The sequence below is a fragment of the Convolutriloba macropyga genome, chromosome 13, assembly GCF_964194025.1.
Source record: "Convolutriloba macropyga chromosome 13, txConMacr16.3, whole genome shotgun sequence".
Taxonomy (NCBI): Eukaryota; Metazoa; Xenacoelomorpha; order Acoela; family Convolutidae; genus Convolutriloba; species Convolutriloba macropyga.
Window position 1 is genome coordinate 1,946,412 of NC_134480.1, and position 25,359 is coordinate 1,971,770.

The following is a 25,359-nucleotide window of genomic DNA, read 5'->3' on the forward strand; positions in this document are numbered from 1 at the left end:
TTAAGTTTCATTTTTTTTCCTTTTGGTTGTCCTACTTATAATACTCCACAGTTACTGTTGGTGTGGAGAACATCGTTGGCAAGAAGCCGATTTCCTAACTTAAACTGTATGATTTGGAACCAATGAAGCATAACTTCAGCAAAAGAGATGAATAAATACAAGACGAAGAACAAACGGAGACGGCCGAGGATGCCAAAAGCGTTCAATGATTTGAAAGATATGGCATTCGTGCAGTTCAGAAGAGCCAAGTGAGTCAAAACGATAAAATGTTGTTTTTCTGGATTTGCGTAATAATAATAGAAAAGTATATAAATTATAGTTTTTACCACTCGAAGAAGAGTAATGGTGAGCTATTTTTTAAATCGGTGACTTCTATATTAGAGGCTGTGTTTTAGAGGAAGTCAAATGCCGCACGTGAAAAGAAGTGTTTAAGTTAAACCGCCGAGCAAAAATCAAAGGCAGAGAAAATTTAGAGCGGTTTTTGTTCCAGCATCATTCTGAGAGAAAGCAAAAAAAAAGTAGTTGTGAAAAAATTTTCGCTAAGCGCGCGTTCGACTTTTTCAAATGAGTTTTAAGTTATACTTTATCTGATAACGGTGTTTGTATCAATCAACTAAACTAGTATTACTGCGTTTCGAGGCCCCTTTGATCATCTGATTGAAATTTAGGCTAAATTTTTGGCTTTTTTGCCGTTTAGACCTCTTGGATGCTTTTTTAGCTGTTTTTGCAATCGAATCCCATTTTTAGAGCATCTGAGGAGGTTTTGTGGTTGAAATTAGTTTTTTAGTGGTTTAGTATGTATTTTGATTTTACAGATTTTATCTTTGAACTTTGTTTGCCAAAAATGGTATTTTAATCGAATTTTTGTCCATTTTCATCTTTTTGAACATTTTTGCCTATTTCTTCTGAATTAAACTTTTGAAATCGCTTCTCTTGCTCAATATTTAAACTAGAGTTATTATATAGTTTTTATTGCCAAGACCTGACAGTTTAAGTTTTTTTGCATCGCAATTTTTCGGAAAAAAAATCACTTAAGTTTGTAATTTCTCTCCGATTTTTCGTTTATTGCCTTTTTTATTGTTGTTGAGCATAGGCATTTTGTTGCAAGGTCCCCAACAGTTATAATCGAGAATTAGCATTTTGACTTTTTGTAAAAACTGTTATTTTTTATTCCCCCTCTCCTCGGTTTTCTCGGTATGTAGTGTTTCTCTTCTTTATATCAAAGGGTTTTCAGTTCTTAAATGAAGATTATTTGCGTTGCGAGGTGTTTTGGCAATAGTGTTTTTTTGGTGGCGCAACTGCGGATGAAATTTGATCAGACATTTTTCCAGATATCATATTCGGCCCTTCTCATGTTATGTTTCCTCTGTTATAGTTTCAAAATGAATAATTAATTTGCATTAGTAGGCTCAATTTATTCATTAAGTAGTTGGCTGGGGCCTAAAGGAATGCGTACTTGGAGTGGGTTCCGGAGTCTTCCGGCATTTTTTTTCGTTTTGAAACAGATTTAGCAGGAAGTGGGTCGAAGCGTTTAAAATTTCTTATCCTCGGCATCATGCAACAGCTGTACGACTAGACAAGAAGCAAAATTTGTTCAGATCGAAAGAATAAAAAGATTAAAATGTATTTAAATTGTTAGAAACAGATTTTTTAAAAGCAAAGATGGATGAACACAAAACTGGAAGCTGAAGGATTCATATGCAACAAAATAAATTCTGCTTTTAATTATTTTTGCCCCAAAAACAATTCATCTGAGCTTTACAATTGTTGTCTATGCAAGTCAAGAGAAAAATGAGAAACATGTATAAAACATTAGAACTCAGAACAGCCCTTAATTCAAATAAATTGCGTGATGAGCTGGCTCTCCTTTTAAAAATTAATTGTCTAAGTTACATTTTGTGGCGAGTCCTGCAAAAGATGTGACCTTAGTTTTTCTGCATTTACAGTTAATTATACGAGCTCGACCAGAGATGTTATGGATGACGGTAGTGGTTAAAATTTATAATTTTCAATACGAATTATGAGGCCAGAGGTTTGTGACGGATTTTGCAACTCATACTTTAATTTGTTCCATTCTTCCGCATGAACACGTTCACGTACATTGCATGTCTTATAAGAAAAACTCGATTTTTGATTTTCTGACAGTCGAATATTTGTTTTGAACTTCTTTGGAATTAAAACTGTTTTCTAGTTCTTTTGCTATCATTAGCTCAAAACAAATGACTGATTGAGTTTCATTGAAAGTAGACTGAATGAATTCCAGTCGTTTTCTCTCTGCCAGTTTGTCACTTTGCATTAAAAAGTTTAAGGAGAATGTAAAATAACTTGATTCTCATTAATTATGGTAACGTCGGCCCAAAAGTGCGAACTGTCATTGAATTATGAATGAATTTGAATGGAATATGCAACATTTTTAAATACTGCAAAACAAAATTTTGATGTCCACCTTTGATTATGACTAACTCTCAAAAAATCCCGTGTTAAATGTAGTGACATGGTAAGCCATTTGAAATGTAATCAGCAAAAACTAATCAAAACCAAAAATTCTCAGCAGGTTAAAAGTTGCAATGTGGTCTGTTGTATTTAAAGCATTCGCAATGTCAATGTAAGTATCTATTCAGAATTCTTCCAGGCCTTGATTTTTTTGTTATGAATTCAAACTTTGGTGTATCTGTGAAACGTTCTGGACAAAAGCCTATCGTCTTTTCTCTTCAACAAAAGGTCGCAAATTTTTTTCACGAGAGACTTTTCCTATAAAACAGCTGAATATTAATGCTAGCAGTGAAACTCAGAAACAAACGTTTTTAAACCATTTTTAAGAAGCATATTACGTTGTTGTACGCTTCCCTAGTAAATAAAGAGATAAACAAACAATTAGCGAGTGAATTTTTCTGTTAAAAATTGGTCTGTTTAATTGTAAAGGCTGCTCCCCTATCAATGAAAAGAAAAACTTTACACAACTCATTTCGTTCCAGTGGATACCAATCTGTTCTGTTATTACGTTTCGCAGTTTATTTCTTGGAACTGTTGATTCCGCTACGCTGTAGATTACCGTTGAATTAATTGACGTTCAATTAATTTAAATATTTAATGGTTCAGCTTTGCTATTCAGCAAACTTGTTTCACTCAAAATAGTACAACAACTCTGAGTTCAAACCAACAAAACTATCATGCGTTTTGTCAATAACTTAAAGTATACTTCAACCTATTTCCAGCGTTAGGTAACTGTCTTGGGGTTAATATTTTAGGAGTGTTTTTGCAAAAAACCAAATGCAGATAGTTGTAAGGACAATTTTTGCTTTCTTACTACCCAACTGCGCAAAAATGCAAATGGTGAAACTATCCCAGGCGCCGTAACGGCGAGTAAGAGAAACTGACTCTGTAATCGTTCAAAGTTTCTCCCACATAGTATTTTTGTTCATCAGATGGAAAGGGGGAGAATATCAAGGTTAGGTCCCCTTTCAACAGGTCAAAGTTAGTTAGTTGTACAGTCAATAGGACGATTTATTGAAGCTTGACACAGTAACGAGTTTTCTGCTCCTCACGAAATGTACGTCAGTACGCACTGATTATCTGTTTCAAAAGAGAAAGTTAGTTAATTTCAACTGATTTTTGGTAGTTTTTCCAGGTCCTCTTTTGTTGCTAGTCGCTAGGTTTAAATGCCATAACTGCATCACTGGCTGACTTTAGAAAAAGATCTCAAAGGAGATTTGTAAACCGTATGAAATTTTGTCTAATGTTCTATAAAAATAATTTGATTAAATTAGTCGTGAAGCGTCTGATGCAATTTGGCAAGGAGTTCGTCAAAATCTACATAAGTCAAAATGCTGGCATAATAATAGTGGGGTAGTGCTATTTTGAGTTTGATTCTCACTTCAACTATGGCAATCATTTAATGATGATGGTTTCTAAATATATCGACAATGTGAACAAATCGATGGGCTCTGATTGTGTCGCATTAAGTTTTTGTTGTCCTCCTAGTCTACATTCAGTGCTTGATTTGGCTTTGAGCTTCTGTTGTTTTTCAGCTTGGCTTTCAAAATTGCTTTTGCTTTTTTTCATCGCGGAAACACTCTTTCCGTTTAGTACAAAAACGAGCTTCAAAATTGATGTCTTTTAGACTCCGTCATTTTTCCGGACTTCGGCTGATCGAATCACCCGCTGATACCCAACGATGGCCTACAAAAAACGAACAAATTAAAATTATCCTCGCTTTTCACTGTCTTGGCTCAAACAAAAAGGTTGCTTTTTAAATTATTCATTTGCTGTAGATCACTACTGTCGTCGGGTTTTCAATGTTGGCATTTTTTTTCAATGTTTGGCCAGATAAGATTTATATGAGGTTGAAGTTGTTAAAATGGCTTTTGCTGATCAACAAATTCTTCTGCACTCATTAGTTAGGGCAGGCAAATGTTCTTGCTACTAAGGAAGAGGAGATTGTTATGCTTCTGAGTCATCGGCGTCTAAACTGAGTGGAGTCAATTGTTTGGCTTTCAAGTTCTTTTCAACAATCCATCTTGTAGTTGAAGAGACATCCTTCGTGTCACGGATCGTTTCCCCGAAACTGTGTACATTGCTTTCTTCCAAATTCCAACCGCTTTCTTTATACTCCTCTAAAGTGAGGTCCTGCGGGTTGGTTGAACTACCGTCTCAATCCGCGTCAAACTATTTGTATTTCGATTCGTCCTCTGTTCCGTGCCAGAAAGTACTCTGGAAGTTTTCCTTCACTTCCAGCTAAGTTGGATTAACGTCGCTGATTAATGCACCTGGTTATTTTTTCTCGTACAATTAATCAAGTAATTGCTTTGCGATAACTATCTCTGTCATACTTGAGTACCATTTCTATATGCACAGCTCTAACAGTTAGTGATCTAAACAGATAACACGGTCGTTTCCTATTCCTTTTTCTAATATTCCTTCAAAGTGAAAGCGCGAACCTAGTCCGGTCCGAGAATTGTAAAAACTGGTTTAGCAATCAACCGCTCCTCGAGTAAATTGGCGAATATCCGTATTATAGTTTGTGCTTTTCATGCAGTTAACACTCTGGTTCTTGATTTATCATACAGGGCTTTGTACGCTTAGCGAATTGTATGCCTATATAATATGTCTGTGAAGCAGTGACTTTTTTACAAGTTCAGTGCTTTTATATTGAGTGTTCTTGTGCTGATTTTGCAAGAATTGTGCAACCATATGTTTCCAATGTAACAATGTTGGAAACTTTGTATTGAAGTTCAGCTGATCATTGCCTATGCTGCTTCTGGCGCGGATAAATTTTTCTTTATCATGGAAGGGCGAGAAATATAGCATTTTAAAGATTTCGCTTCTTTTTCGAATTGAGAGACATCAACTTTTCACCAAACTGTTCTCGCGATTATAGTTTTAAGACGATTGATTGTGACTATTCTCTTTCTTCGAAGCTTATTACAAGTGTTGCCGGTTTGTATTTGCTCATCACTCGTCTTACGTATGTCACCGTTTTTCTTAGACCGTTGAAGTTTCTGAATCAGTCCCACTGAATAGCAGCTTTCCTTTGGCGTGTGTTGATGAGAGTTTGTTCTCTTCATCTGAGACAACGACTTGGATACCTTAAGCTGGCCATTCACTTGCTCGTTGCATGAAACATGCACTTCTCTTTATTGATCCAAGGTTAATTTTTCACGTGGTGGTGGCAGCTGGGTCGATGATAACGCTCCCATGTTTCCACTGTGACGCAGCAATTGTACCCTATATCTCAACTACTCGAATGACCACAACCAGATGTTGTTTACAATTAGAGCTGTGTATTCACTGCAGTACTGTAGTTGAGTCTGACGAAAAATTACAATATGGTTTTTCAATTCTTGCCCCTTGCTTATCTGTACTTTCAACAATAATGACATGTTTGCCGTTCGCAACTCCAATTGTGGTATGGAAAGAAGTCTCTCAGGTGCCATTCTGCATTTGTCAATAACAGACGCTACGCCAGCTGAGCATTTTTGCCGCAGCGATTATAGATCGGCCACGGCAGACGTCGTGTCTCCAGATGCTTCATCAAGCACTTGAAGTCCGTTTGATTTCCCAGTCTTTTGAAGTTTTTCTTTTATTTTTGTTTCAGCTACAAATGTAGGTTGCTCTTGTCAGTTCAGGAATATTGCTTCTCCATCAGACTCCAGTTTCTTGTCACAATGTGGTTCATTCTTAGTAATAGTTTTTCAGAAATCACCTCGTGTGGAAACTGAACCCAGGAAACATTCCATTTAGATCAAACAATGAACGTAATAGTGAAAACTCTTCCTCTGAGTCATGCGTGTTTGAACCTCTTTTTACGTACTTTTGCCTTCTTGAAGAATTTCATCAGCATTGTTGTTCAAGCAATGAATAGCTCTCCACGTCAGTTTAAACGTCGAGTTTCTTCGTGTTGCTGGTCGGCGTAAAAATTTTTGGAAGTGCTTTGCAAAACCGCATCTTGGCTTCTTTTCCATTTTTCAGCTGAATGTCATTTTTGCAAAGAATCGGTTGTAACTGGTTGAGAAATTCAATTCCTTCCGGACTTGGTTCCGTTTCTTTTTGTCAAGTCACACTCGTACTATAGCGTAGTTTGTACACGTAAGATGTCTCTTCAATAAACAAAACACGACATTGTTAACTAATTATTTGAACAGGTTTGTTAGTTGTTGGTTTGTGGCCTTCACAGGACTTAAAAACAAAATTTATTCTGCTTGGCAACTAGCTCCTCTCTGAAACATTGATTCGATATTGGGTGTCATATTGAGTAGAACTGGCCCAAGTTTCAGCTTTAGTTCTTGAGCAGTTTTGCTCTGGTTGTTCGGCAACTTTTTTCAAGCGTAACATTGGATCTTGAGGTGGCGTGGTGCATCACTCTCATTGGTCGAAGCTTCAGGCAAATTAGTGTACTGACCGTTAAAGGAATGATACCAAAGAAACAGCGTGAACACCATCTGGGTTCCTGTTCTTTGAGGTTTTGTGCGCCGAGGGGCCTCAATTCTATCTCCCAAGCATCTTTCGAGACCAACAGAGCACGTGTTGTCCGGACCAGAGATGCAGTGTAATCGCTGTTTTTTTTTGGCTCTGCGTTCACAGTTGCAACACTACTTCGTGATATGTATTTCTGTGACTATCACTGAATCTATTTGGTCTGAACCCTACAGAGTGGTCTTCCTTTCAGATACTGTTTGCCAGCAGGAATCCTACAAAGTTTTCTCCTCCACTACTAACCATTTTTCAGTCGTACAGGGTGGCAATGGTCTCAAGTTCAGTTCCCTCACACAAAACCCATGTTTTCGATACCTACTAACATAGTTTTCGCGTTGAAGCGACTTTAGTTCAAAAGGGACTTTGTTTGGTGTCTAGACGTTTTCCATTATTGGAGACGTTTTCACAGTGAGGGGTTATAGAGAAATGACTGCATGAGCCATTTTTAACAATGTCTCACTGACAACCATACAGTTCCCTTCTTTCACCGAAACCATTGACTGCTCTTCAACGGCTTGCAATTCAGGCTCCTGCCTGCGCATACAAAAATCGGACTGGCATGGAATTCAGCACTACCTTGTTTTAACTCGAAGATGGCTTGCCTAGGGCTTACTCTTCAGAGTGACCGCTTTATCAACTTCCATTGACTGAGCTAGTGGTAGTTACCCAGGGGGCCCACGGAGCGTCAGAACCTTCCTCCATGCCATAGGCGTCAGAACCTTCCTCAAAAGGGGCGTTTGAGAATAGCATAGCATTTCCAGGTCCCTCTGAAGAAAATATGGATCCACTGTCGAGGAAAGCATATCTGTGCAGACTGTTGCCAACGCTCGGTATTGATACATAAACTATCTTAAGAAAACTTAATTTTGTTAATTTGTTTGATTGTTGCTACGCTGACGCCGACGCTGACTGAGCGATTGCTCTCGTCCATTTGATTTTCTTAGTATAGCAATCACTTGTACTTGTATTTGTATTGCAGGCGTGGACCAACGATCTTTGATTGCTTGTCCTTTGCCATGACTGCGACAGCTTAGCACAAGCGTTGCTTCATAACTGCTGCATACCGATTATTCACAGTCAAACCCACAATATTTGACAGTTACAATTTTTTATGAAAACCATTAGCTAGTGAACAGTAATCGTTTTGTGTTTTTAGTTCGTTTTTTTCAGGTTCAAACCCGCACTGCTTTTGGTGTCTTCGAAAACCGTTTGTCTCTATTTGTGTTTCGTCGTAGTTTTTTCGCTCGCCATTGAAAGTCGAACACGCTTCTTGCACGAATGCCTTTCAAGATAGTTCTTGCCAAAATCAGATACGGCCAGTCTTCATGTTTATCAACATTATAGAAAAACCAATTCTCTTTGAGAACTGGAAGTCATTTATGTGCTGTAAAAAATATTTCAGACCACAAACTTGTCTGCAGCAACTGCCATATACTGTATGGATCTGGTTTTTCAGATCACAATTTTGGCTGCACCAACTTGTTTGATTCGTGCTGGCTGATACTGTTCTCATACTGTTCAAACTCTGCTGAGTACGCTGAGACAATTGGTGTGCTGTTTGCTGTGACCTTTTTCTGCTTTTTTAGCAGGGTTCGTTCGCTCTTCATGTTTATAATTCAGTTCTGCTTTTTGATTGGCCTTGCTGGCGATTCACTGTTGATACGTTCCATTTTCGTTAGTTGGCGCCTCTGGAACTCTCATCAACCGAGTTAATACTTGGTTTGTCTTCCACTATCCTGGTCGGCGGACCAGAATTAAGTGCGGCTTCTATCAATGAAAGGGAAAAATTTACAATTCAATTTTTTTTTCGGTGGTCACCAATCTGTCAGGATATTGCGCTTTTGCAGTTAAATTCTGTTGACTGTGTGATCTGTTGTACTGTTAATATCTGTTGAATTACTTGGTACTCAACTAGGCCCAGCATGTAATCTTTCAGTTTTGGTGTTCAGCAAAGTATTTCGCTCACAATGTTAAAAGTATTCCATGTTCAAACAAACAATTTTGTGCTTGAGTTTTGATAATATCTCAAAGTTTATTTCGAAACTGCAAAATCTATTGAACTTAGCTCTAGCTATCTATCTTATCAACTGGTTGTGGTAAATGGTTTTCTAAATCTCCGATTCAGTTAAGTTTTTGGAGATTTTTGAATTAGCTAAACGTAATTTTGTTCTCCCCGTACTTTGTGCTTTTCTTTCGCACTAAATTGCGCCAAAGTTAATAAGAGAAGTCGACTTTGTTCCTCGCACTAAAATCCTCCGAATTAGGTACTTTGTCACTTAGAAGGAAGGATTGGGAATATCACAGTAACACGTAATTTGCAGCTCAAGCCCTGTGCATCAATAGGCATTATATGTCAGTTTAATGAAGCGAAAGTATCTTGTTTGAATGCCTTTTCAGCTCTTTGAATGCTGATAGTCACGTGGTTTGCATGTCAAAATAGCATCTTTTATTGGCTGTAGATAATGATGACGACAGATTGTGCCCAGTTTTCCATAATGTCCTTTTCTAATGTAAATTTGATGTCATAGGAGGTTTGTTAAACATATCGAGTTTTTCTCGATTTTTGTTTGTCAACGGCAATTCCATTCGCAAACTAATCTTAAAGATTCTTATACAGTTTGGTCGTGAACTTCTCAATTCGTACATACTTCGCAACGCTGACTTAATTAAATTGAGATAGATAATTAGAGTTTGAGCTTGAATTTCATCTTACTTATCATAATCACGCACTAGTAATAGTTATTAACGTTGTTGACAAAGTGAATAAGTCGATTGGGCTGCGATAGAAAACAGCACTAAATTTTGCATGTCATGCCATTCTGGTTTCACTGCTTGTTTTGGCCATGAGTTCAACTTTTCATTAGATAAACTCGGCCTTAACTTCAAAAATAGATAATTTCGTAGTGCATCGTTAAGTGTTGTTCATTTCGTAATAACAAATTGTTTTTAAATTTCATTGCAAATTGGTTGTTAACCAGCCAAATAGCTTGAAAAAATTTATTAAAATGATTTTCTGTTAACTTTTTTGTGTCGACTACAAACCTTGTTTACAATCTGAGAATTAATTATCTTGCGTGACCAAATATCATTTTTTTAAAATTAATTTTTTAAATTTTCGCAAGAATATAGCGTTTCAAAGCCTTCCTATTTGTTCCGGCTTTTTTCCTATGAAAATTAAATCTTGAAGAAAAATTACCTCAAAGATTGCATTGTGAGGCAAATTTATAGTGTGATTGAATCCTAGTTTGGTCAAGTTTGATCGCCGAAAGACTTTTAAAAGTTGGTAGCCACTACTTGAGTTGCATAATAAAGCTTCAGATGCAAAAATGGAGTAGAGACCTTCCAAAAACTTTGGAAATTTCCAATCTGAAGGCGCACTAGCGATCAAAAATAGCTCTGATGGTTCTCCCAACATATCGAAGCAACACCGACGGAATCACAAAAAAATGGACATTTTAGACATTTTAGACATTTTTGAACATTTAGACATTTTGGCTTATGAAGACGTTTGTAGACATTAAAAAGCATTGTTCTTGGTTTTGTTAACATACAAAGCTATCAAAACCAGTTGAAGTTAAACAAAGGGTATAATTTCACAGAGTTATAATCATAAAGACCTATTTTTTAAAACTATTTACGGTATAAAAAGAGAATTGGAAAAGTTTTACGTCTTGTGTACAGGGTCTAAACTAAACTGTGTTTAGGATCTTATTGGTAACATTCAATGTGAATGGAAAGAGTATGAGAAACGTGGCCTCTTTTCAAAGTGCAGTCGAACACAGTGTCCAATTCAAACTCATCGCCAGACATAAACCAGAAATTGTCGCGATATGGTAAGAATTTCCCTGGTCGAGATCTGGAATTAATGAAAAGACCTATTAATTCCAGTTGGGGAGGGGGGCGGTAAATATTCAATTAAATTACACGGTCGAGGACCCTAGTTAAACTCGAGGCACACTATTAAACTCGAGGCACTAAATTCGTTTCATATGCAAAAATGAGGCACACTAAAAAAATGCGACAACATCTGGCTTCGATCTAGTGACCTTCTCCGAACTTACCCAATGCTTAACCAATTGCACTACATGTCCTTAACTTTGAAGGAAAATGAAAACAAGTCATTATAACGGTCGCGAGCGTAATTCCAGGACATATTTTATTGTCCAGCCAAATTCCAGAACACTTTTATTGTCCAGCCAAATTCCAGGAGGCATGTTTTATTTCTAGCCAAATTCTAGGACAGTTGTTTTAGCTTCAGCCAAAGTCCAGGACATCACATCCCAGGTTGAGGTCCAGACCAAAATGGCTTCTGATCAGACCGTCCCAGACAAAAGCGACCTCTGATCAGACCGACTAAGACTGAAGTGTCCTCTGATTAGACTATCATGCGCTCGAAGCTCCTTGTGCGCTTAAAGTTTGCTCAAAAACCTCTTCTGATCAGACTATTGTGCGCTCGAAAGCCATGCCCTGATCAGACTAGTGTGCGCTCGATTCCGCCACTTATCAGACTGAAGTGCGCTCGAAATAGCCTCTGATCATACTGAAGTGCGCTCGAAAATGCCTATGATGAGACTAAAGTGCGCTCGAAATCACCTCTTATCAGACAAAAGTGCGCTCGAAGTTGCCTCTGTTTAGACTAAAGTGCCTTCAAAATAGTTTGATCACTGAATGATTTTGAACATGAAGAAATTTCTCAATATCGTTATAATATATTCATTTCATGAAAATCGATGTTATCACTCTTATAATCATCTGATGAAAAGCCAATCCTAAGATTATTCCTAATGAAAATAAAACCAAAAAAATTGTTCAAAAAAATTTATTGAGTATTTCATTTATTTATGCTTTTAACTGAAAAAATGAACTTAGACAGCTTTGCATAAAAACGTCCTAATCTAGTTTGATTCAAAATCTTTTCTTGAGGGGACCAACAATTGCTATCAGCTGGACCTCTTGGTTCTGATCAAACCCATCCGATTTTCAGATGGAGTTCTGATGAGAATGCTGTTTTATTGTTTGCTCTTACCAGAGACAACAAATGTCAGTAAAAAAGCAAAAAAAAAACTAAAAAAAACTTCGCTCGATTTGGTCCTTGGTCAGACTAGTGAGCGCTCGAATCGGCATCTGATCAGACTAGTGTGCGCTTGAAACTGCCTCTGATCAGACCCTCCCAGACCAAAGTGACCTCTGATCAGACCGTCCAGACAAAAGTGCGCTCGAAGCCTTTTCCAGGCCATGTAATTCGAGCGCACCGAGAACATGTGTGCGCTCGAAGATGGTCCGATCAGAGCTCAATTCGGTCTGGCCACCTCGACCTGGGATTATGTCAAGACAAATTTTTTTCATACCCATTAACTGTCGAGGACGGTCTTTTAATAATTCCAGGTCTCGACTAGGGCTATACCAATAGTTGGCTTAAATTACGGTCTTACAGGTCTCAAAAAAACTCTTAAAATGTTACTGCAGCTGCTGTGATTATTTTTTGGCGTCTAACTTGTGGCTTTTATGCTGGATACATAGATAGGTACTTTGGTACTAGATATCGGACTTAAGATCAATTTAAGATCAAAATGATAAAAAAGATCGAAGGATGATTGATGATTGGAATTCAAACCTTTCAAGTAATATCGAAGGCAACAAAATTTGATCGAAAAATAGATCAAGAGATCATTAATAGAAAAATCAGGAAAAATGTGGGAATTAAATTCTATCCGAAAAAAACCATTAAGTTGCCCTCAATCCGACAAAATTTTTTGCCGAAAGATATCGCAACTTTAAGTTTGTAAAATAGAGATGCAAGAAATTTACGTAACGTTACAAGGGACAAATTGACAACATCAAAAATGGCTTTATTTTCCCCTTAATTCCTGCATCCAAGTAATTATAGTCTTCTCTTAAATGTGCCAATTTTGAAACTGGTAGAGTTTGTCCCATAATGTTGCATTCCTACGGAACCCTTCAGAGCTCAACGTTCAAATTTAAAACGTTCAAAGATCAGCTATTCGTTTTTCATTCCGATGTCGGGAATTCATCGACTGGAAACTTTATGGGACTTATTATATGGTCGTTTCTTGAATAGAATACATTAAAACAGAACAATGGAAAATGTGGATCTATTCTGTTTTGCCCCCCCCCCCCCCCCACACACACACACACACACCACCACCACCACCACCACCACCACCACCACCACCTTTGTGAGCTTTTATTTTTACGCCCCCAGGCGCACGCGCTATTTTTTTTTACATAGTAACGTACTATATCACAACATATAATTTGTAACTATGGGGCGTAAAAAACAACGGGCGGGGGGGGGGGGCAAAACAGAATAGATCCGGAAATGTCATGAAGGTATTTTTCGGGCTTTTCCTGTTGATTCATTTAGTTTGCAAGAATGTGGCGAAGTGAACAGAGTAAAAAACTTCTTCTCAGAGGCAGATGATTTGGTGAGACACGATTGGGGTGAAGCAACAAAGGCCAGACTGTCCTTTCTGGACTATGGACTGGCGACACAGTGCCATATTGGGTGCACATTCCTCATGGTTTTTATCAGGAACAAATTGAGGAGACTCTACAAGTTGTATGAGAAATCGGCGGTTCCACTGGCTCGTTTTAATCATTCTAAATTTACCAAAAACTTTGAACTTTTCCAATTAAAGAATCCCCCCCCCTTAGAAATTATGCCCCCCCCCCCCATTAAAGAATGATTGTACCAGCTAATGCAAACAAACTAATGCGGCCGATTTTCTTTTAAAAAATATTTTTAGTCCTTAAAGTAATTTTGTTTTACTATAATGATGTGATCTTTAATAGTAATTATAATAAAAATTGTAATATTTAAATATGCAAGGTCAAATTTTAGTCGAAGAATGGAAAACAGATCACTTATAGCTATCAGTATTCATCGTTGAGAAATTTTGTAACTCCCCATTGGCCGAAAAACTACATTTATTAGACTAACAAATCAGAAAACAACAACAAAATGTTTATTGATGTAAAAACTATCTTACATATGTTGTTTCAAGCTGTTAATTTTTGCTGCATTTTTTGATTCCAGGGTTCCTGTTGCCATTGTGCGTGTGAAACTCTCCGGAGAATGAGTAAAAAGTCGGTAAGTCTATAAAAATTGATGAATAGCTATTTTTCAAATAATTATTTATAAGCATTTTTATTCAAATACACGATTTTCTTACTAGCTGAACAAATGACCCTTTAATTGATCTCAATGAAGTTCAGCTTGTGGATTTTAAGCAATTTTTTTTACTGATTATGTTTTGTTTGATTTCTGTAAATTTTGCGCTTTATTATTAGCGCATGCCGGAGAATCGTTAAAAAGCAAGTTTTTTACTTGGTAAAAGCAGATATTTGCTTTGTTATAAATGCCGCAAATTATCAGAAAACTCAGAAAAAAGCAAGTTCAGGACATGGCCAAAATTGAAGAAGGGTTGGATCTTTTCTGCTAGCGCCCCCCCCCCCCCCAGCCTTATATGGCCGTTAAATTTGCACCCCCTCAAAATCTCAGTTTTCGCGAATTGTAAGAGCGATATTTGCATTTCATTGAAACAAGAGTGCCTAGGTAGATTGAAGGCACTTTTAGAATAGTTTCCTTCAGAATTTTTAAAAAATTAAGCCCTTATTGTAGCCGATAACACCAAAAATGATCTAATACAGAAATTTTTATTGATGCTTACGTTATATGCAACAAATTTTGGTTGATTACGTAATACTTTCAAACCATAGCTGTGCTAGCTTTTAGTAAATTCATATTGCTCATATATGTTCACGTATAAGATTACTTAGCTTTAACAATATGTTTACACATTTACAAAGGGGGGGGGGGGTGCCTAACTAAGCTAGCAGAAAAGATCCGAAGGGTTTTACTATTAAATTATTAAAAAAATAGTAAACTAAGGCATGCAGGCCTGATTCAGAGTGTGATGAGGTCAAATACAAGGCTGCTAAGAGAACACCCCTGAGTTGACCTCTTAGGTTTCTTTTAACAGAGAAAAATTAGGACTTGGGGTCTGGTCTTTGCCCAGAGAAGTCCCAAATCTTTGGTCTCTCTGCCCAGAGAAGGTCAAAGTCTCTAGGAAGCGTACACCCAAGATTTGGTAACATCTTGGCACAAAACGCAAAAAGAAAAATTTTCTCTATTGGTGAAAATGATCCAAGATTTGGTTTGCTCTGGGTAAAGGGTTAGAATGGTGGATTTTTCTAGGTTCATGCGCGGTGTTAATATAAGTACCCTTTTGTTCAAGTAAAAGCACCAATTATGAATTTGAATGCTATCAAAACTCAGCTCTTGTTAAGTTATGGTCACCTTTCCATGGTCTATTTTCAGGTATTTTCCTTTTTAGTTGCTCTCAAACGAAGTTTGTAGTATTTATATTAGTCCTGTGGCCTGCTTAAGCGATTTTTCTCTTGAACAATTTTTTGTCAGATGCTGTTGACTTTTGGCCCTCAAAAACGGGTCAAACAGATATCACCCGGAGGTCAATAAGTTCTCTAAGAGCTTTACGGCTTTACGATCTTTACGAGTTAGAGAGTTCTACTTCTAGAGTTGCAGGTTATAGAGTTCTACCCACTCGCTTCACTCCCTCATTCCACCCGTTCTACCCCCCTCCCCACCCCTCCATCCATCTCATTCCACACTTAAACCAGCGCGCTTGACCCCCCCCCCCCCGCCCTCGCTATTTATCTCTTCGGGTTACATTGGTTTTGAAGCGTCACAAGGAAGTATTAAACATTTATCCTGGAAACGTGGCGGAATTTTTTGAGATCCAAATTTTTGAGATCCAAATTTTTGAGATCCAAAAAAGTCATATTTTATGTGTTGCTCAAGTATTAACACACACTTGGCAGACCTGAATGAATTGGTTTTAGACTTGTCCAGTTCTGATATAGAATTAGAGGGAGGTCCGGTCTCTCCCCCGCTCCCCCCCCCCCCCCACACACACACACACACACACCCGGGGCCAAAAGGCAATGTTTCACTATAAAGAGATGAACAAGTTGTAATGGCTTCAGTTCAACATAACTAGTCGAAAACACTTTCAATGGTTAAAGTAGACTAGGCCTTAAGGTATTAATTATAATTACAAAACGATTTTTTCTTTTTTTTGTGTTTTTTTTGTCTGTGCTGCATTGAAAGTGTTTTAGTCTGTGTTTGATTTCAGGCTTGCTGTATCTTATCCGATAAGGGAGCTTGTGTCATCCAATTTGGAATCCAGAAACAGACTTTTATCGTAGTCGGAGTCCATCTTGCGTCAGGTGACCACAGTCAAAGAGAGAGGATGAAACAAATTGAGACTATCTGCACAAAATATCAACAACTGTTTTTATCATCACAGTATGGAAATTAATCACTGAAACATTTAATGTCTATTTCATTCACAGTTTTTGAGAATCTTTTCCGACTGATTTCCCTCGAGTCCCCTAGCGGGCTAATTACCTCATTTCATACCCGGAATAATTTTAATGGAAACTTGAGATAAATTCAGGACGTCATTGCTGGGTTTCCTGGGACCTTGAGCAGAAACTACCAGGAAGTTTAGGAAAGTGTTGGGGAATTATTAAGAAAAGTTACTCACGTTTTTTTATCGGTAATTATCACGTATCGTGCTCTGGTTGGCTGAAAAATAAGTCCTACGAAAAATTAATCAACTTAAGAATATTTATTCATAATAAAGAACTACTCAATAAAAACTGCTATATGAGAAATATAATCCTAAAAACTAACTCATAATTAAGCGATACTCAAATTTTTGGCAGTTTCGTGTTTTGGCTGGGCGACTTCAACTTCAGGACTGGAACCAGTAATCCTATAATCGACGATGTCTCTTTCCTAATGCTGAGTAACAGGGAGAAAGGAGGCGAGGGAATAGAAGAAAAATTCGAGGCGTACCTCTCAAAAGACCAGGTGAGTGAAACATGCAAAAAATCCCAATCACAATCGGACGGTTATCTTTCAAGATCTTGCAAGATTCTTGCAATATTACGCATCATTTTGAAAGATTTGGTAAGATTCTTGGTAAATTTGACAAGATGACCGTTGGAGGAAAATCGTTAGTTCAACGTAAAATGAGGTTTACCGGTTTGAAAAACAAATTGTTGATGCGGACAAACATTTTGTTTTTCAGACTTAGAACCTACAAATCACAACTACAGTTATGTCAGTTTCCAAAATTCCAACAATTCGAGAAACAAAACCTCAATTTACCCCTTGGATGTTAATAATTGATTAATCATTATCGCCCACCGCATCCTGAGTTCATCCATGCAAAACAGGTATGCGCGCAGTGGATTTATTTAATCAGAGGTTATTTCTGCTTGGATTATCGGGATTGGTTGGTGTTACATTTACCGCCTTAGGAACTCTTGAAAAATTATTCTTTGATTGATTGGTTGATCTAAAATTGATTACTAAGGCTCAGTTAGAAGGGTTTGCAAACAATCTCTTGGCCATCAGTGTTGCCAATGCTGAACCACAGTTGGTAAACAAATTTTTTTCCTCGAATCGCGTTATAACTTCATAATTTTTCGTTTAAATTAATTGCTCTCAAACGAATTTAGTAGCAATTGTAATAGTCATGTGATCTTTTCTATGCAATTTTTTGATTGACCAATTTTTCACCTGACCCTTTTAAATTTTCGTCCTCAAACAGGAGATAAAGAGGCAGCTTCTGGAGGGCATTAAGTTCTCTTAGAGCCTCACGGTCTTTTTAGTCTCTAAGTATGCGATTCACCGAACCTGATTAGGAGACATAATTTCATGGTGTGAAAGATATTTCTTAAAACTCTAACCCCTTAACGCTAAGCTAATAATTTCTCTCAAACAAAAATTGAAGCAATTATTGTAAACGTATCGGTCTTTTTTATGCCAATTTCTCGCTAGAACATTTTTGCGCTTTTGTTCTAGAAATTTTTTCGACTTCTTAAGTGACGTTATCACGCTTCACTTTTTTCATTTTGAGTGATTTCAATTATTCTCACGCTGAAATGTAGCTTGTTGCTTGTGATTGTTAGTGGTTGAGATGCGACTTCGTAGTGGCTTAGTGGTATAGATGTCTGACTGCTATCCTGGTGGAAGTCGCGGGTTCAAACCGCTAGAAGGTCCGAGTTTTTGCACCAAAAAAATCCACACCCCTAAATCAAACTGCCCCCCGACTGTCGTTCGAGAGCAATTCATCAGACTTTTCTTTGTCAAGAGCTTTGCGTTTTTGTTATTTTTCATGTTAATTTATGAGGTAAGTGAATGACAAATTTCCACTGGTCCGTTTTTTATTCAGTATTTAATGGAAAAAGCAGAACTGATCAGAGGTACGAAGAGTTCTACTTGTGCGGACTCCTTCTTCCAATTGGAGGAGGGAAAGATCCAATTCCCACCCACGTACAGATTCAGAGTACACGAGGCTGCTTCTATAAACAACCCAAATGGAATGGTCTGTCTTCCCTAGTTAGTGAAACACAATATACTTCTAATGGAAACGCCATTTAAGGAAAAAGTTCAGACTTACAATTTAAGACATGCTGGTTGGAATCCAGTTCTAATATACTTTGACACTAATTGCGCCTCCTCTGTGACCTCGGGATAACCCCCCCCCCCCCCCCCCCGCGCGGTGCAAGAGGGCCACCAGGTTGGTTGATGGTTTTCCATAGTTGATTTTTTTACACTTTTATAATTTTATATTAAAAGGATGTGGTCTTTCGCATTATAGCCCCCCCCCCCCGCTTAGTTGTCATGTAACGTATAGCCCCCATCATAGTAATTATAGCATAGTGGGGGCTATAATTTCGTGTGTGTGTGTGTGTGTGTGGGGGGGGGGGCTATAATGGGAAAGGCGCAAAAATTGTTCGACTGTCCCACCTCTTATTAGCAAGTATCAATAATTTTGGGCTAAAATCAAGCATTGGTTTGCTCACACTTTGTTATCAAAACAAACTTTTGTTCACGGCGGAAGAAGACCCAGGTCGAGCGTTTTGTTCAGATTTACTTATCATCAGTCCCTTCCAGACCAAAACGTCGTATCATCAGACCCATCCAGGTCTTTAAAACCTATAACCAGACTTGGCCTCAGCCATTTTCGCCATGATCAGACTTTATACAGACCTATAGTATTTATAACCCTACCACACGCCTCACCCCTCCCCTGCGCTTGTTTTCCGCTCATTTGTCCAATCATAAATTGTTTTGAGCGAGGACCTCTACCTAGGTAAAGGTTCCACTAAGGTCCTGTCAAATTGCAATTTTGTCTTTTTGCAGTGACTTGGGGAGTCGCCGACCTTCATGGTGTGACAGGGTGTTCTTCAGAGACGTGAATGGAGAAGCAAAAATGCGAGTAGAACAGTACTTGTGTCACTTACAGAGCATTATCTCCGACCATAAGCCAGTTTACGCTCTCATATCCTTTGACGTGAGTAAAAAAAACCGACATTTTGGACAATAAAAAAGCAAAGAAAAAAAATTGTGTGAAACATTTAATTAGATAGGGAAATAACTTTTTATTTTCGAGTGATTAAATTGCTGAACAAAGTTGAAAATTGGAGAACATTGTTTTATTTTGTTCTTACCGCTGTTTTTGAGAGAGCCAGAAATTGACATATGAAAAATTTTCTGTAAGCGAAGGAAATTTTTGTTGGTGGCGTGCGGCTTTTCCCTTTAAAATTTTTGGTTTAAGATGTATTTTTTGGTTACCTTTAAATTTTTTGGTTTAAAATGTAGTTTTTTAGATTAATTGGTTTGAATAGGCTGTAAAAGTAAATTCAAGCACGTTCAGATAACATTTAAAATGTTCGGTAGTTAATCCGAGTTTCTAATTGCTCTCAAATGAAGTTAGTAGTAACTATATTAGACCTGTGGCCTTTTTGTGCGCTTTATCGCTTGACCGATTTTTGTCTGACCTTTTTGAATTTTCTTACATTTTTTTACTCATGTCATTAATTCATTTTTTTACTCATGTCATCAATTGCTCTCAAACGAACTTTGTATGAATTATATTAGTCATGTGGTCTTTTTTAATGCGATTCATTGCTTGACCGATATTTTGTCTGACCCATTTGACTTTTCATCCTCAAAACGGGATAAACAGGTAGCGCCCAGAGTGCATTAAGTTCTCTTAGAGCCTATCGGTTTACTAGACTCTAAGTTTGCGCAAGTCTTTTGGGGACGTAAATTCATGGTGTGGAGGATGATTCTTACAGTTTGACCGCAACCCCTTCACTCCCCCCATCATCGTCCGCCACTTCCGCCCGTCATCCCATTTAACCCCCTTACTTCAATCCCTTTCCCCACTTTAGCCCAATCCCCATCCCCTCTGTATCGTGCCACTCGTAAACACAGCGCTCGACACCCCCGTGCGCTCCTTACGTCCTTCTCGCCACACGCCTCTTCAGTTAAGCTAAAACTATCCTTCTTAAACGGTAGATAGCTACTGACGTAGTCAACAGCTCGCCAGTTGTTTGAGAGCATTTCGCCATTGATTTGTTCCATTTTATCACTTATTGTGAATTGAAAGACATCTATTTCTTAAAATATGTTCTACCTACAAAATGATAATTTTTTGATTGCATAAAACTGTTGTTGCTGAGATAAATTCTGCAAAAATTTATGAATTCTGTAATAATTTTTAGCCAATTTTTTTGTTATTTTTCACTTTGCTGCAAACATGGAAATAGTTTTGCGCCTTGAATGTATTTCCTAGGGTTTTTGAGCACTGTGACTTTTTCATTTGCATAGAAAAATATTTTAATTGAAATTTGAAGCCATTTTTGCTAACGTGCCTTTTTATTAAACAAATTTATGCTTGATTGTTTTTGCACTTTTTTGGTTTCAAATGATATTCTTGCGCTAGAATTCTTTTTTTTTTGCTATATCATTTTTTCTCATTTCGAAATAAGGAATAAAGTGTATTGCTAAATTAAAAGCGATGGCAATCAATTTAGTGTCAGTGGCGTCATAGCTGAATGAATAGGACTTCAGACTGCAGTCCTGAAGGTCGCGGGATCAAACGCTTTTGTAGTCTGATTTTTTTTGCACCCACAAAAAAATGTTCTACGCTACATTTCTCTAAATTAATTTGACCCGACTGTCGATCAAGAGAATTTCACCATCAATCCATTGTTTAAATATTTTTGTTCGATAGTAGTTGTGCTGGTATTCTAGAAACCAGTAATTGAATTTTTAGTGTTAGCTTTTGAGCTATTTTCCTTTTTTGACCTTGTTTTATGTAAGTGGTTTTAGTTCCTTTAGTAGTAGATACCATTAAAATGGTAAATTTTTGACTGAAGAGACCCGGCGAGTTGTTCCCGGAAGTCTTCCGGCTGTGTTTTCTTTTCACTTCGTCGAACAAAATTTTTGCAAAAGTTCACAGCTTGTTCAAAATTTTGAGCAATATTCTTTGGCTGCTCTAGGCTAGTACCACTTTTCTATCATTTTGCTTAAAATGCTTCTAAACGGAAGTTGCGTAGCAAAACACTCTAAATGAGTTATTATTGAGGGTCAGAAATGGAAACGTGAGAAACCCGTGAAGCCCAATTTTAGATGCATTCTACTTTAATGTTGTTTTAGGCCTTAGTTACCATTTAGTGTTTATTTGTATTGATACTAGCCCCTACACCCCTTAATAAGAAACAGGAGTATGATGTCTAACTCTGCAATGAAATCAAAATTTTTTGCACTGTATAAAGTGTGTTTGGACAACAATGTTTTTTTTTCATTTTTTCTGTTCTTTCAATCCCGATCAGAGTTATGGAAATCAATGGGGGATATTTTTTAGCAAGGCGTTGGATACGTTTATATTAATGTGGAAATAGAGTGCTTACCAATTATAAACTTCCATGAAATTATAGCCCCTCCTTAAGAAATTTTATGACAATTAAAGTGAGCTATAGGTTAACCCACTATGCCGGAGCGCTCCAGAGTTTGGAAAAAGGGAAAAAGAGTACGTGTTGTAAGGTTTGCTGAATTTTTTTTCACAGAATAGAACAGAATAAATTCATTTAAATCCATATGCTATATATTTTTAATAGCTGCCCTCATCTTCTCAGACTCTTATTATAGCGCTCCTATTTTTTACAATTCAACGAATTTGAATTGTATTGGGCGGCTGTCTTTAAGATCTGTTCACACATTTTCATGATTTTTGAAGTCAAATTGGAGTGGTGATTTCGGTCACGCCGAAACCGGAAATGAAGCGAAAAAGCGAGTGCTTTTGCGGAGTGAAATTTTTTCGCTCTAAATTTAAATTGGAGTGAGAAAACGGTGTTTGAACAAAAATTCGCTTTCTCGCTAGTGGTTTTTTGTTCACATGCGGCAATTTCACTTTGATTTTTACAGTTTTTTCGATTTTTGGATCGTATTTTCTCTGAATGGTTTTTCTAATCCATTCATAGTCCGTTCTTGGTGTAGATTTCTGTTTAGTCAATGAAAGTTCTTTGAATTGTACGCCAGGACTTGTCCTGCTATGTTTTTTTTATTTCGTCGAACTTTTTTTTCGCTTAACTCATTTCGCCGCTTTTTCGACACTATGCGTGAAATCTTTATGACTTCTCTAGGCTAGTTTCACTCTTCAGTCATTATGCTCAAAGTCCTTTTAAACAGCAGCTGCTCAGCAAAGCAATTCAAAATGAAGAGAGTCAGCATAAAGAAATCGAAGTCAAAAATAGAAACGGGATAAACCCATAAAGCCCATTTTTAGATGCCCGGTACTTGAACTTTGTTCTCATAAGTTTTATTTACTATCTATAATGCTTATTGGTATTGATACTAGACCCTGTAGCCTCTCACTGAGAGACAGGAGTATGTTCAACTACAAAATGACATCAAAATAAATCGCACTTTAAAATGTTTTTATACAAAAATCATTTTTGTTGATATTTTTTTCCCTTCAATCCCAATAGAGTTATGGGAATCAACGGCGGCTATTTTCCGGCAATCTGCCGGGTATTTTTTTATCGGCTTTCCTTTATTTTCTGTTCTGTTTGTTGTCCAGTTACTTAATGTCATTATTGACCAGTAATGTTGGCTTTTTAAAGGCCAGTCATATCGGACCAGATTATTGCCCTTAATGCTAGTTCGGTTCGTTTTCATGTTTCTGTCGGTTCAATTTTTTTGTGCAAATATCAGTTTTTGTTGATATTTTCTTTTCTTTCAATCCCAATAGAGTTATGGGAATCAACGGCGGCTATTTTCCGGCAATCTGCCGGGTATGTTTTAGTTTGAGTTCATGGATGTGAAAAGATTCTCACGAGACAGACGAACAAGTGTAGATTATGAGTCATATACTGGACAAACAAACACTTCAATGCCATCAGTTGATGATAAACAACGCAGACATTCTAGTACAGTATACAGTGATTACTATTCAAACACCTTCAAGGTACCTTTGAAATACAGTTTAGAACTCCGTGTCCAAGTTTCTGTCAATAATTATGCAATAAATGATCGCTGTCAGCCGCGGAAAACATCACGAATTTTTGGGAGAAAATTGTTCGACAATTATCCACTAAACTTGTAGATTTTGTTCAAATTTCTTTCATAATTTAGCAGTTTTCAGCACATTAGGCGGATAGTTATCTAAGATTTATACGTTGATTTTTTTGCCACACTTGCAGTCATGACATTTCCTGTATCTTTCACCCTTGCCTTTTAATCACTATCCAAAGCATTAACCTTAAAATATTCAGACTATAAGTTTAAACTGAATTTTACTAAATGAGATCTAGTATTTTTTCAGACAGATAACTACTCAACTGTGGACAGTAGACGGATTGAATCAACAAAATCATTGTCAATGAAGCGAATGAGAGAATCTGTTTATAGTTGTGGCGACTGGTTTGTCGGAGCTCTCTCTCAACAAGTTAGAGACTTCTCATTTGAGCAGTTGGTTAATTTTTCCCGGGTCGAGAGTTAATCGGGAAATTATGGCACGATGTCAAGGCTTTTCAGGTCAATAGCAGAGAGGAATCTTTTTTACCGTATTCAGCGCAAAACGCCCTCTACTTTTTGTTCAATGCGATAGCCAGCACCCTTACTTACCAATAATTTTTTAATTATTATTGCCCTAATTTGAGAAACTTCCCGACGAAGAAATTGTAAAGTTTAATTTCATTATAGTATAATTTTTCTATAGTATTTTGAATAATAGTATTTAGCAATAAGAATAATCGTTCCTTTGCCGCCATATCCCACACTTTAAGACCCTTTCTATACGTATTAAGATACATTTTGTGGATTTGAGCTGGTAAAATGGGCTAAAAATGGTCCACCTTATAATGGTAAGTACACTGGCTCGCATTGTGATTTTTTGAAAGATTTGGGTGGAATTTTTTCTATCGAATTTAGCCGCGAACTTTTTTATCACCGCTTAAGAAGTGAAAAATTTTATCGCTCCCAACAGATAGATGTGAAAAATAATTTGCACCGCGGAAAGCGGTAAAAGTACTCCAATTTGATTAATAGTTTGAAAGATAGCAAAGTTCTATGCAGTGGTAAATTTTTCATGTTTTTTAATTTGAAAAAATATTCGAATTTACAAAAATTAGATGCATTTCGTTGCAACTATTTGACATTTTACATATTTTGACCATTCAGTGTAAAAATTAATTTTGTCTGTTTTGAAAAAAGGTTGCAAAACCTCCATGAAAAGTCTCCTTGAGAAATTTTACAGCAAAAGGAACATTAGACTTTACAAGAATCATCATCTGTTAATTAAATGTCTTAGTTGTGATTATTTGTCTTGTTTCAGCGTCAGTGGATTGAGGAAGCTGTTTTCAGAGCAGGGAGAGCCCGAGTATTGAAACTGCGAGATTTTAAAGAAAATGTATCACTTTGAAAATGTTGTCTAGTAATTGCGTCTGTATTAATAAAACCTTGAAATGTTTTTCTTGTTTTCTATATTCAAAAGCACAAAAAAGAATCAAAAGTTTTCTGTACTACAATTTTTTCGTCTGACTATTTTTTTGCTTGACCATTTGACTTTTCGTTCTGGAAAACCGGGCAAACAAGTTAAACCCGGAGGGAAATAGGTTCTTTTGGAGCCTTTTGGCTCACTAAACTATAAGTATGCGATTCACATTAACCTAAAGAGTTATAAATTCATAGTGTGAAGGATGATGATTTTTAGAGTTTGAACTAACCCCCCCCCCCCCACGCACTTGAGCCTCCCCCACTTAACGATGGTTGCCCTAAGCATACACGTACCTTTGCTTTTTTGTTGACTAGTGCGCCCTAAATTCTCGATTGTCACTGACTACGCAAATAAGATATCTGAAGGTCTTCTTTAATGAGTTTTCGGTTGGTGCTAGATGTAAACTTCTTTAATTTAATTTTTTAAATTTCTTTGATTTTTTGTCGTATTTTTACCCATTTTCTTGGGGTTCTTTGTTTGT

At 37.2% G+C, this 25,359-nt stretch overlaps 1 protein-coding gene across 1 annotated transcript; it reads left to right on the forward strand.

Annotated features, from left to right (window-relative positions):
* On the forward strand, positions 1-24,850 carry LOC142351828 (inositol polyphosphate 5-phosphatase OCRL-like). Its single transcript, XM_075404037.1, has 11 exons — positions 1-248; positions 10,677-10,805; positions 13,358-13,577; positions 14,030-14,083; positions 16,149-16,321; positions 16,744-16,891; positions 18,261-18,427; positions 19,235-19,385; positions 23,187-23,348; positions 23,706-23,828; positions 24,717-24,850. Exons 1-11 carry the CDS (start codon positions 148-150, stop codon positions 24,801-24,803), a joined length of 1,515 nt encoding a protein of 504 aa, XP_075260152.1. The 5' UTR covers positions 1-147; the 3' UTR covers positions 24,804-24,850.
* The last annotated feature ends 509 nt before the right edge of the window (positions 24,851-25,359 follow it).